Genomic DNA, 13,327 nt, shown 5'->3' on the forward strand with positions numbered 1-13,327 from the left:
AAACCACATTTGAGAAATTTAATTCGGATGGTCCCTATTGTTATTTTTGTTGCGGGTTTGGTCTATGTCTTACCTAAAAAGATTATTGTGCCCTTATTAATTTATTTTTTAATTAATTTTCTTATTTATGTATTCATTTTTTTATATATTAAAAAAATTAATAGACCCCACTAATCTGTATCTCCTCACCGTAAACCTGAAACCACATTTAAGAAATTTAATCTGGGTCTTACCGGTCACTATCACATCTCTCATCCTCCCCACTTTTTATTTCTTTTTCATCTTTAGTAACATCGATGTCTTCATCATCCTTTTTTTTTTTGGTACTTCAACTATGGCGAACCAACACCATAACCTACTGTCTCTTCATCTTTAGTGGGTAGTGGTGTTGATTCGACGGAGTTGAATGACCGAAAAAAGAAGGGACGATGAAGACGTCGATATCACTAAAGATGGAAAAATAAATGGAAGTTGAGGAGAATGGGAGATAGGATGGTGAAGAGATATAAATATGTGGGGTCTACTATTTTTTTTTAAATATATAAAGAATAAATACATAAATAAGAAAATTAATTAAAAATAAATAAATTAATAAGGACACAATAGTCTTTTTAGGTAAAACAGAGACTAAACTCGTAACAAAAGTAAATAGTAGGGATCAACCGAGTTAAAAAATAAATTAATTAAAAAATAAAAGTAAGGACAATCTCAGGAGATACAAATATGTGGGGTCTACTAATTTTTTTAAATATGTAAAAAATAAATACGTAAATTAAAAAATTAATTAAAAAATAAATTAATAAGGGCACAATAGTCTTTTTAGGTAAGACAGCGACCAAACACACAACAAAAATAAACAGTAAGGATCATCCAAGTTAAAAGAATAAATTAACGGCTAAAAACAGAAATTTCCCCAAACCATAGGGATCATTCGTGTAATTTACTTTTACTTTTAGTTATATTTGGGTAACTATTTGTTTTAGACATTTAGGTAACGAACTTGTTGAAAACGTTTATATCTAGGATTTAACCTGCTATAGCAAATCATAATGGTCATATGTGAACACTTTCTACAAGTTTGTTACCTAAATGTATATAAAAAAAAAAATAATAACTAACCAAATGTAAATATACCAAAATTTTAATTACCTTAATAATATTAAGTCATTTTCCTTAAATGTAAACGGAGAGGTACCATTCAATCTATTTATCTATTTTAATAAATGAAACCTAAAAATGACATGTGTCAATTTTTTAGAATATCACTTTGACACGTGATATTTTTCTATGATTTTTATTATTTCCTTTTGTTTTAACAAATCAAATTCAATTCAAATTTTGAAAATACAAATTACAAAATCTTATACTACTAACATTATTATGTTTATTTTACTTAACAAATTAATTCATAATTATTTACAATCGACAATATCTTTATTTTTTTTACATTTATTATTTTTTATCTATATAAAATTTTAAATATACCGATCATACTTTCCGGTTGATATAACCTGGTGTTCAAATGTTTATAACAAAAATTTTCGCGAATTGTAGTTTATTTTAGGGAAATAAAGGTTGGGCTCGATGCCGAAGAGTAAAAATGAATCCACTCAATCCAGTCCACTTCTACTAGACCACCACCGATCAGCATGTCCTCGCATTCTATTACCGCTGCCACGGCAGCGGCGGCCGCCGTTAAGCAACTGTTATTTCATCCTTCATTCACCTTATCGCCGTTGCATTGCTACCGCCGCCAAATTTCCTCTTCCCTTCTCGCAGTCGCCTGTTATTCCACTACCTTATCTGCTTCTACTCGTAACAAGAAAAAGCTAAACAGAAAAGATAATTCCGTTACCGGTACTAGTCGTAGAGTTCTAATAGATTCTGTAGTGAAGAGGAGAACTCGGTCGGATAAAAAGTTCGATGAGGAGAGCTTTCGTCAATTTGGTGACACCGAGAGTCATATTCCGGTGATGCTAGGTGAGGTATTGGAGGTTTTTGATTCTCTTAAGCTTCAGACGTTTGTCGATTGTACCCTTGGAGCCGCCGGACATTCTTCCGCCGTAAGTGAATCTGATTCCCCTTTTCTCTATTTTTTATTACATGCTTGATTTTAGAATTCATTTTGTTGCTATTTGGTCAAGGATCCTTTGATAATATGTAGCCCTGGAACTGGGAAAAGGGTTTTCTCGATTGTACTCGTGTCTTTTGTGTCTGATGTTAATTTCTTGTGCTGGAGCTAACAGATAATTCAGGCTCATCCCGAGATGCAATCATATGTTGGACTGGATTTTGATCCTGTTGCCCATGAAAAAGCAAAAGCCAGGATTGATTCGATCCAAAGTTCCATGTCCCAGGACTCGACTTCCAACCTAAAAACACATACCTTTCTGCGAAATTTCAAGAACATCAAGTCCACAATATCTGAGGTAGACGAGAAGCTTCTGACTTCAGGAATTGATGGGATCCTAATGGACTTGGGAATGTCATCCATGCAGGTATGTAAACTGTTAACCATTTCAAACATGTTTCATCTTGCTTGTTTGTCTTATAAATTTGCAGAAACTCTTATTTTGTAAAGATCCATGACCTTCAATATTAATGTTTTACAAGTATATATATGCAGGTGAACAATGCTAAAAGAGGATTTAGCGTGCTTTGTGATGGACCCCTTGATATGAGAATGGATCCCCAGGTCAGAATCAGAATTAGCATATGTAATTAATTACTATTAATTAATCATTGTCTATATATCTTGTTCGTTTAACTGATTAGAACAGGCGTATTACTATTGCTATTATAGGCAAGTTTGACAGCTGAAGACATACTAAATTTATGGCCAGAGGCTGAAGTGGGACGAATTTTACGGGATTACGGGGAAGAGAACAATTGGCGTGCACTTCAGAAGAGGATTGTTAAGGCCCGATTAACTGGTGGATTGCATTCTACTAGTGAGCTAGTAGATCTTATAAGGAGTTGTACATCTGGTGGAAAAGGTGAGTTTAACTCTTACAGACTCTTTATGTTTGGTATCATGGAATGGAATGAGTAATGTATTTGTATTTGTTACAGGAGGGAGGCAAGGTTGGATAAAGACAGCAACAAGAGTGTTCCAGGGTTTAAGAATTGCTGTTAATGATGAACTCAAGACACTCGAGGCTTCATTATATGATTGTTTCAGGTGTCTTGCACCTGGGGGGAGGCTTGCTGTTATATCTTTTCACAGTCTGGAGGACAGAATCGTAAAACAAACATTTCTCGATATCATCAAAAGCAATTCAGTTGATGGAAGCAGAAGCACGTTCCCTGATCTGAAAAATGTTGAAAACGAGCCATGGATCAAACAGATGATTGGAGGTGTTGGTGGGACAATCCTTACAAAAAGACCCATAACACCCTCTCAAGATGAAGAGAAACTCAATGTTCGCTGTAGGAGCGCTAAGCTCAGGGTAATACAAAGGGACTGAAGCAAGATAGATCCCTTTGTAGGCACCATGTGATGGTGACTCATACATTTAAGTATGTATCAGACACATACATGATGTGATGTGTCTGATACATACAATATGCAGTATGTGTCAGGCACGTTAATATTAACGTGCCTGATACATCAGGATCTACAAAATGTCTATTGAGTACTAACAGTTGGGGATACTTTGATCCGTTAGGTATTTGTGATTGGAATGTCATCTATTTGAGTTTTTGTAGAATGCACAGAATTTGTTACTAGAAAGTATTTAGAGGCTAGGAAACGGCTTTGCTTGTATGGACTTGTAAAGAGCGCTATAAGCTTTGGAATGGTCATTGGCTTGTTTTCTGTTTACACTATATAATATATGACTTGGTTTATATGTGTTGAACCAACTATGGCTTCTTGCGAAAATGTTGTAAAATTTTTATGGTTTCAAAGAATGAAAATTTTGAATAGATTAAGAAAGTCTTTAATAAATTGCTTCAGTTCAAATACATGTAATCGTTACCGATATTTAGGGTTGTTAATTGGGTCAATCTGATCGGGTTTCGGGTAGTCGGGTTTTTTATAAAAATAATTTCACCCGGAACTCGACCCTATTAAGGTTCGGGTTATTCGGGTTTCGGGTTAACAAAAATAAAAGAGGTGAGGTGGAATGAAATACATAAATATTATATTCGGGTTAACCTGAAACCCGACTTTTATAAAAAAATCAACCCTAAACCCGACATTAACTATAGTTTGGGTTTGTCGGGTTAACCCGAATAACCTAATTAAGAATTTTGACTCTATTAAACCCGATCCGAAATGTTTTATTCGGGTTAGAGTCGGGTCGGGTTATAATCGGGATCGAGTTTTTTTGACACCATTCCGATATTTACTTCAAAAATGTTTATTTGTAAATTATTAGTGTAAAATATAAAATAAAATAAAAGATTTTTTTTGTTGAAGATATATATATATATATATATATATATATATATATATATATATATATATATATATATATATATATATATCTTACTATTTTATAAAAGAAATCTAACTATTTCTAAAAATAAATTTAATATAATAATATTATTTTTGTAAGACGTCCAAACCATTAAGCTAATAGTACAACAAAACATTAATAAAATAATATTAAAATTTTAAATCACCTATCTTTAAGATTTTATCTTTTTTATGGTTTTGACTTTTGACCCCGTCAAAATAGAGTTACGTTGACTCTTTGGTTGCTTTTGACCCAACCCGTCTCATAAACCTAATTTAAGTCTCCTGATATGATGACATATCTCTTGATTCTGGTCGAGCCCTCTCCTATATACAGCGTCGTCGTAGCAATTCAACACTCACCACCATACCGTCGCCATTAAGCATCCATCATCATCTATCAGACGACATCACACCCTTGGCCCAAATATTACCAACGTCTTCCTTCCACCTACAACCATCCACAATCACCTACATCGTACCATCCCACCTTAAAGCTAGACCCAGTCTTGCTTGCTTGGTTCACCCCCCTCCCCTTATCTTCAAAAAAGTCGTTCTGCCTCCTTATGTCCACCAACACTACTAATCGTCTCTGGTCCAACTGATACGACTTCGATCCTGCAAAATACATTATACTCTTATAATAGGTAAATTGACAATAATTTGTAGTTATGGGTCATGGTAAATATATTTTGCACTCTATCTATTCGATCAAGTGCTTCAAAGGGTGTTTAACATATATTTTTTTTAATCAGGTTTAAAACGAGTTTTGGATCCAAGAGAAGATAACGAGTCTAAAGGGGGGAGGTGTGTGGAGGTCGCCACTAAAGAAAAACTACCAAAAAAAAAAAATTAAAGACAACGATGGAAAATCAGGGTTCTGTCAAAGTCAACCTTGGTTCCTGGTAGTTTTCTTATTTTCAATTATCAATACAACTTCTAATTTTGATTTTGTTTTCTATTCTACTTCTGATTTTTTAGCAAGTGTCATCAACTTACTATTAGATAAGCATTATAAGTTTCCAATTAGCTTATAAATGAATATGTTATTGATATCTTTTGGTATAATAACTTATGCATCAAAGAAACGCATATATGATTATTTTGTTGGAATGAGATATTATTAGCTGAATAGTTAATTTGTGAGATTAATCTGAAATTAGTTATATGTACGTATTTGTTTCATCCATGTTTCCGGCAACTACCACTATCTGGAACACAAACGCTAATGTATCTATCTTTCAAAAACCCAACTCTCTAAGTGTTTGTTTAACTTAGAGTTCCAGTGGGACTTAGATCCATGTTTTGAGTTGAAGATCCATGCATCTCTTTTACTTTGAAATCCTAACTGTTGGATCTACTCTACCTTTGGCTATTATTTCTCTTATCATAATGTTTTTAACATGGAATAAATAGGAATGAAAATGAAGAGATTACGAGGAATTGCAACAATTTCATTATGGAGCCTGCCTCTTGGATCTCTCAAGTCTCAACAAAGAACATGCCAAAGATTTGCTATCAGGTGCATGTCGAGCAATAGAAATATTTATATATCTTGTGTTCCTTGAAATATAACATATATTTATATGTCTTGTGCTCCTTGAAATATAATATGATTGCAAATGAAATATATTGTTAAAACATGTTTGCACCAAAAAGAACTAATTGCCGAAACAAATTATTCATCGCCCGCCGCTTTGCGTGGGTAAACGACTAGTGTTTGTGTGTGTATATATATATATATATATATATATATATATATATATATATATATATATATATATATATATATATATATATATATATATATATATATATATGCGCGCTTTTTATTAATTGTATTTGATTATAAATCAATTATTTTAAATTTATGTCAAATAATTTTTCAATGAACTTAAAGAAATATAGCATTTAAAAAAAAAAATTCAGATGAGTGTTTTTTTTTTTTTCTTTTTTCCAGCAACAGTCGTTGGCGGGTTGTTTGGTCAATAGCAGTTCTCTTTATCCCTCTCTACACAAACACTCACTCACAACCACACACCATTTCCATGAGCGATCAGGTAAATCGGATTCTTTCTTAGACAATAGACATTGCTTACCTTTTTCGAACTTCTTTCTAGTTATTGCTAAATGCATAATTGAATAGCAGGAGTATATATATTTCGTATTGGAATGATGAAGGTTTTCAAATGTGAAGGTTCCCTGATTCTTCCAAAAGCTTTTCATTACCAGGTACTTTCCTAACTATCATCGAGTTTTAAGAAATACAAACATTGTGAAAGATATCTCCAATTTTCATATTCTTCCCCCTTCAACGTGAGCTCCCAATGCACAATTGGAAATTGAAATTACAGCGACATCAGTTCAATGCCCTACATTTCATGATTTCAAACATGTGGAACGTTAACTTGATAATTGTGAATTTGTGATACAGTTATTTAATTATCTTATGCTAGTATAATCTTTAATATTCTTTTGTTTTGGCACTAGGAATCACGTAATCGATTTTGTTCCAGGAGGAGATTAAGAATTATTTCCAATAGCAGTAATGAGAATTTTGACTCTAATGTCAAAAAGGCTAAATTATCTGCTAGGAAGAAGGATAGAGTCAATATTCCAAGCTACAACGACCTACATGGAAGAGGGAAAAAAATATATCCAATTAGAGAATTTCTAAGCCATCCATCTGGAATCGAAGCACTTCTAAATACTCAAGCCCTGCAAAAATTTGAACAACTCGATCTTACCACTTACAGGTTCATTTAAACTTCATTTTGTTGCTTTCTTTAATAACATAAAGATAACATTTACAGGAGTTGCTCGTGTTCTTGCTTTTTAACGAGAATTGTTTTGCAGGTGTACCTTGCCACAACTGAATTTGCTAAACTTCGAGGTCTATCCTGTGATAGATTTGCGTGTGACCCCAACAACTGAAGATTGCATGGTGGAGTTGTTATGTTGCAAGGTAACTAATGCCAGGAAATTAGTTCTAGAAACAGATACAATATGAAATGATAATACTATAATCAAAGTTTCAATTCATTTTTTTTATTTATACATTTTCTGCAGTTTGAGGGTTCCGAAGTCGTGACACAACAAAATGAGCATTTTTCAGGTATTTGCTCAGACTTGATATAATTTTGATAATGATGTTGTAAACTTTGTTGAATTTGTGTATATACAATTACTAACAACATGAAATATACATGAGTCATGAGTGATGACAAATGCAAATATTGGGTACTTTGATCAATTTGCTTGTAACAACTAGAATGTCTTGTATAATAGTATGGATTAATTGTGTATTTAATACAGCGGAGATGACAAATTACATAACTTGGTGCACAAAGAACTCTGAACCATATCTGGATGTTGACGTGACGCTAGATCTCACTCTTGAGGTATTTTCTCTACATTAAACAGATCATGTTCCATGCTAGATTATGCTTGAATTCATTACTTATATTTGCTGATAAGAAAGAATAGAAATGTTTGAATAATTATTGTTTTATGTAGATATACACCCAACCATTTACCATGCTGCCAACATCTGCTGTAGAGGTTCCAGGCAGCTTGTAAGTACATTTACTCTGTTTCATAGGACTTGAAACATGCAGTAATATTAAGTTTTTTTTTTTTTTGTGGCATATTATTATATATTACAGAATGATGCAAGCTTTAGTAGACAGACTTGTACCCTTGTTACTCCAACAGTTGATACAAGATTACGGCAGATGGCTGCTAACACAGAATCCAGAATCCAACTTCATCACGTCAAATTCAGCATAACTACTGTTTTCTCATAAGATATGTGTACATTCAATTTACAAAACTCATTAACAATTTTTGTTTTAAAAAAAGTTAAAGACATGTAGTTATAGCCTTGGCATGAAAATGAAAAATCTCATATGGAAACCAAAAGGCTGCTAACATTGTAATGTAGGTGAGCTTACTGACCAATCGCACAAAATATATGTGATTGGCTAATTAGCCACCAAAACTGTAATTATAAGTCAGAAATGATTATAAGATATGTAGTTAATAGACTTGATGTGATACTAAATGAAATCTAGTCCCACGTAATAAGACTGTTTAACAGAATAATGTTGGTGAGCTTACTGACCATTCACATATCGATCATCATCATGTGAATGGCTAATTAGTCACCGTGTAAAGCTTTCAAATTGGAAAACACTAAGGACAAAAAATAACGTTCTTCAATGGCAGATTATGAACATTTAAAACTCTCAACCTAGAAATGAAGCATGCAGGTGAATCCTACTGTTAATCTACCAAGAAACAATAAATAACTATTTTACCCAACTACATTTATAATCTAATGAATCATGTCGTTCCTATGAAACGATCCTACCTGACCCATAAGTTTATGAATTATGATGGATAACAATGCACAAAATGAAGTGCAAAAAATCAAACTCATTAAAATCGAAATAGAGAAAACAAGGCATAAAGAGAATCATATCAAACCAAATAAGCGACAACAAAGCGTATACATACATTTTGAAGGGAAGTGAAGAGCGGAGACGGAGATATTATTCTGAGTCCTGTCCTGTGCGGTGCTAGGGTTTGGGTGGGCCGCTAGCGTTTTTTGGGCTTTGGAAGACTAAAGCAAAATAACTGTCGGCCAACCCAAGCACAACAACATGACAAGAGTTAAATTATGTTTTTAATAACAACTGAAAGAAAAATTAATAGTCAATCTTATGGTTTGTTTATTAAAATTAAGGGATAATGTTATTTTAAAAAAAAAAGGAATTAGGAGCTTTTAAAAAAACTAGAATTAAAGAAAAATATGTGGTTCGACAATATAAAATTTTAACTTTTATTTTAACGAAAAATTATTAATTCAAACTTTATTTCAAGTAGATTTTCGAAGCTTTTAACTTTTGATTTTTATGTAATTTTTTACACTTCTAAAACTTCCACGTAGTTTATCGAGAATCTCTACACGTATAAAAACTTTGGTTCCAGCTACCAACTAGTTTCGTCAAACACATGTTGTAGAGGTGGTGTTCAGTTTTTTTTTTCTAGATTTAGGGTTAATCAGATATTCTTTTGATAATCATGATCATATGTTGATATTTTCGAAAATTGTGGTTATTGGATGAGACATGTGTAAATAGAATTCACTTTTGAAAAACAAGCTATTAAACTCGGAGAAGTGAGTCGGGTTTAAGCTCGGTTCCACCATGGCATACTCAAGCAAACACCGGCCCACAATGGTGGCATGCCAAAGTGAGAGAGAGCCCACAATAATGGATTGTTTGGGAGAGAGGACAAGTTGAACTTCCGCCTATATTTTGACCATATTGAATGACATTTTTTACCCACACATCTAAATGGTATGTTGTGCTTGTAGTGTGGCAAAATCGATGACAGTGATATTGCTGATAATTGAGATGAAATTGTCACAAGCATCCCTACAATCTCAATAGGAGTAAAAAGAAGTTTAAAAAAAATCATTAAGTAATTGACAAACATTTAACATTTATTTTAACTTATAACGGTTGATAAAACGGTTGATAAAAGAAAAAAATCAATAAATCGGTGCAAAGCACAATCCTAAACATCCTTTAATAAAGGCACTCATCTAACTTCTTTTTTATAGGCTTTGAGTCTAAACTGAATAAGTTTGTTCAAATTTGTTGACTTATCGTCTAATAAATATGCAAATGTCTATATGTATTACGTAGATATATAACCAAATGCGATTAGGTTGCATAGAAAACACAGTATCATAGATTCGTGGGTTAAAACTAAAGCATTCATATTCATATCTAAAAATTAAGTCTAATATCCGGTTTTGAACTCTCACGCAATTAGCATGCGCGTAATAAAAAGGCAAATGTTGAGGGCTTAGTGATTAAGAGGTGTTGCTCATTCACTCATTGGATAACATACATATATTTTTTTTTCTTTCTAGAAATACTCTTTATATAATATACGTACAATCAAATATGACGTTGGCTCTTATTCAACTCATTAAGAGCTAAACAAAAAATCACTAGCCAAGTATCCGTAATAAATAATGATGCTGTGTTTATCGCAACTCAAAACAAAAAGGTGCTGCGTTTTGTATTGCATGGGGATATTTTTCAAGGTAAAACGTAGACATTGTATTCATTGTAAATTGTGTTATATCATATGTTCTTTTTACTTTATATATGAATAATACGATCCCTTACTTGCAATTGAAGGATAGATCCAGAGAAACATTTAAACGGGGCAATTCAAAACAATGAAATGTTTTATGTATAAAAAATTATAAATTATATCATTTCCTTTTTGACATGAGAAAAGTAGAATCGCTAGATTGGCTTATACTCCCTCCATCCCAAAATTATAGTCTATCTTTCTTTTTTGGTTTGTCCCAAAATAATAGTCCACTTCTAAAAATAAATAACATTTTTACCAAAATACCCCATCATTATTACTTAACCAACTAACCATTTAATGCAAAGTAAGGACAAAACTGCCATTTTATTATATAAAGTTAATGGTAATTAATGTTTTTCTTAATCTGTGTGTTTTTTGTCTGTGGACAATAATATTGGAACGGAGGGAGTATTTAACTAGTTTATAACCCGTGGTTCTCACGGGTTAGAAAATTAATTAAATTTTCTAAGTAAAAACTCAAAATTATTAATTAATAATTTTAAATAACTTATTAATTAAAAGATATTTTTTTAGTTATATATATATATATATATATATATATATATATATATATATATATATATATATATATAATCGTTGATTCAAATAAATACGTAAAATATATCATCTTATAATTTGTATAAATTTTATTTTATTTTTATTTTAATATTATTAATTTAATGTAATTAAAATGTGATTTAAATTTTGAAATTTGAAATTTGAAATGAAGAATTAATAGATTGATAAATGTCATGATATTAATTACAAGTGCCAATAGATTGACAAGTGTCATAATATTTATTATAATGTCTAACATGGTGACACATGGCAAAAGAACTACTATTTTATTAGTATAAGAATTTTCACAGTTTTTGAAAAAAGAAATTCACGTTAAACATGTTTGGTTAAAATAATTATCATAATTGTATTTGATAGTTATCACCAGCTAGTTTTGAACGGAATAAAAATCTCAATTTTGATTAAAATATGTGTAACAATAAATTCTAGAGTAAATTATACTCTTTTTATAGGTTTGATTCTAGTTTTAGAAATTTGATACCACTGATCTTTATGGTTGGTAAATCCTTTAGTTTTGATCCTTGAGACATTTACCGTTAGTCTTGTTATTTCCTTTAAAATGACAATATTACCTTCAAACTAAAATTGACAACACCTAAAACCCCAAGGACCATTTCAATAAATTTACAGTAAACTCATATAAATCCTTAAACCCAAAGCCCAAACATTGCATCACTCACCACTCTCCTCGTCAACCTCCACTATGTCCTCGTTTCCATCTCCATTGATATTATTGCCTTCGCCTATGTCGTGTCTATCTCTCTCGCTCCAGTCTAGCTCGTCTCTCTTGCTCCTATCAAATTTGACACTCACTCGAGAAATCATATATGAAGATGATCGTATCCATATACAACGACGCAACCATCGATGCCTCCATTGCCTTTCACATTCGTCACGTCTATCTCACCCGCTCATGTCAACTCTGTAACGTCTCAAGTTTTCAAACAAAATTTTCTTTTTGAATATAAGTAAAATATTCATTCTCCATAAAAAGATAGAAGTACTAAAGTGCTTAACATCATAAAACCATGCCATAAAAAAGAATGTGTCATAATCATGTCAAACCAACAAAATTCTAAATCATAATCAATAATGATGTGTGTGCAGTTTAGTCAAGTTGAGCCATTTCCTCCGATAATAGAATTATCTGAAAAACATTTAACTTTAAAATGTAAGCACAAAGTTTATTGGTTTTCCTAAATTACCACATATATCATTGTTATAACTATACATATCTACATTGGGCATGTGGGCTTTTGCCGTCATCCCTCGTACCTATAGGCTCACAGCACAACACCGGTATTGCCATCATCCAAACGGACATGTAGCCTCACGAAACAACACCGGTATCGTCATTATCCAAATGGATTTGTAGGGTCATGAAGCAACACCGTCATTGACATCATCCAAACGGACCTGAAGGCTCACAACACAATATCGATATCATCATCATCATCCAAACAGACCTATAGGTCACAACATAGCACCGGTATCACCATATTCCAACCTATAGGCTCATAACACAACACCTATATCAAACATCATCCCATACTAAGCATGTAAACAAATAGACAATACTTAAATAGTCTAACTAAGCATACGATCACATCATAACATTACACAAGCATTCTACATACATTAAATTCAATAATGACATAAGTAATATAATGAGAAAGCTCACATTAATACGAAGATATGAAATCACACACTCATATGAACCCGCAAAATGAATCAAATACACACACCATCTAAGTCAAATAGACAATTCAAATGCTCAAAGTTTAACCAAATGTTAGTGGTCAACGATCTAAGGTTAACACGTTGCGACCCAGCTACTAGTTACTCCACGATCACATGGAAACAAAAAAATTATGATTTTCTTCCCAAACTCGCGTTGCGACCCTTCTGTAACGCCTGTGTTTCTCGGCTTGTCATTAATGTGGATATAATAGTCTAGGTTAACCTTTATAACCCGTTTTGAAATAATATAAGTATATTATTTGAGTATTATGTGTTTTGTGCTTAATTGTTTAATTATGTGATTTGATTAATTAAGAATAAAAATAAGCGTCAAAATTTAAGTGTAAAATAAACTCGATAACTTTACAT

At 32.3% G+C, this 13,327-nt stretch overlaps 2 protein-coding genes across 2 annotated transcripts; both read left to right on the forward strand.

Moving 5' to 3' along the window:
* The first annotated feature begins 1,577 nt into the window (after positions 1–1,577).
* On the forward strand, positions 1,578–3,823 carry LOC145091900 (mraW methylase family protein). The gene is made up of 5 exons (XM_079029721.1): positions 1,578–2,063; positions 2,247–2,498; positions 2,627–2,695; positions 2,804–2,996; positions 3,073–3,823. The coding sequence occupies exons 1-5, from the start codon at positions 1,650–1,652 to the stop codon at positions 3,465–3,467; spliced, it is 1,323 nt and encodes a 440-aa protein (XP_078885847.1). The 5' UTR covers positions 1,578–1,649; the 3' UTR covers positions 3,468–3,823.
* Positions 3,824–6,404: 2,581 nt separating this feature from the next.
* Positions 6,405–8,508, forward strand: LOC145091901 (DUF1997 family protein, putative (DUF1997)). Its single transcript, XM_079029723.1, has 8 exons — positions 6,405–6,522; positions 6,612–6,694; positions 6,953–7,218; positions 7,319–7,427; positions 7,532–7,577; positions 7,778–7,863; positions 7,979–8,037; positions 8,128–8,508. Exons 2-8 carry the CDS (start codon positions 6,635–6,637, stop codon positions 8,249–8,251), a joined length of 750 nt encoding a protein of 249 aa, XP_078885849.1. The 5' UTR covers positions 6,405–6,522; positions 6,612–6,634; the 3' UTR covers positions 8,252–8,508.
* Positions 8,509–13,327: the final 4,819 nt, after the last annotated feature.

The sequence above is a fragment of the Lactuca serriola genome, chromosome 3 (assembly GCF_051521515.1).
Source record: "Lactuca serriola cultivar US96UC23 chromosome 3, Lser_US96UC23_V15, whole genome shotgun sequence".
NCBI classification, from domain to species: Eukaryota; Viridiplantae; Streptophyta; class Magnoliopsida; order Asterales; family Asteraceae; genus Lactuca; species Lactuca serriola.

Coding starts and splice junctions, on each gene's coding strand:
- LOC145091900 (XM_079029721.1), top strand. CDS start 1,650: ATGTCCTCGCATTCTATTACCGCTGCCACGGCAGCGGCGGCCGCCGTT. Junction 2,499..2,626: donor TGGGAATGTCATCCATGCAG/GTATGTAAACTG, acceptor ATATATATGCAG/GTGAACAATGCTAAAAGAGG. Junction 2,997..3,072: donor TTGTACATCTGGTGGAAAAG/GTGAGTTTAACT, acceptor TATTTGTTACAG/GAGGGAGGCAAGGTTGGATA.
- LOC145091901 (XM_079029723.1), top strand. CDS start 6,635: ATGATGAAGGTTTTCAAATGTGAAGGTTCCCTGATTCTTCCAAAAGCT. Junction 7,219..7,318: donor CTCGATCTTACCACTTACAG/GTTCATTTAAAC, acceptor ATTGTTTTGCAG/GTGTACCTTGCCACAACTGA. Junction 7,864..7,978: donor CGCTAGATCTCACTCTTGAG/GTATTTTCTCTA, acceptor TGTTTTATGTAG/ATATACACCCAACCATTTAC.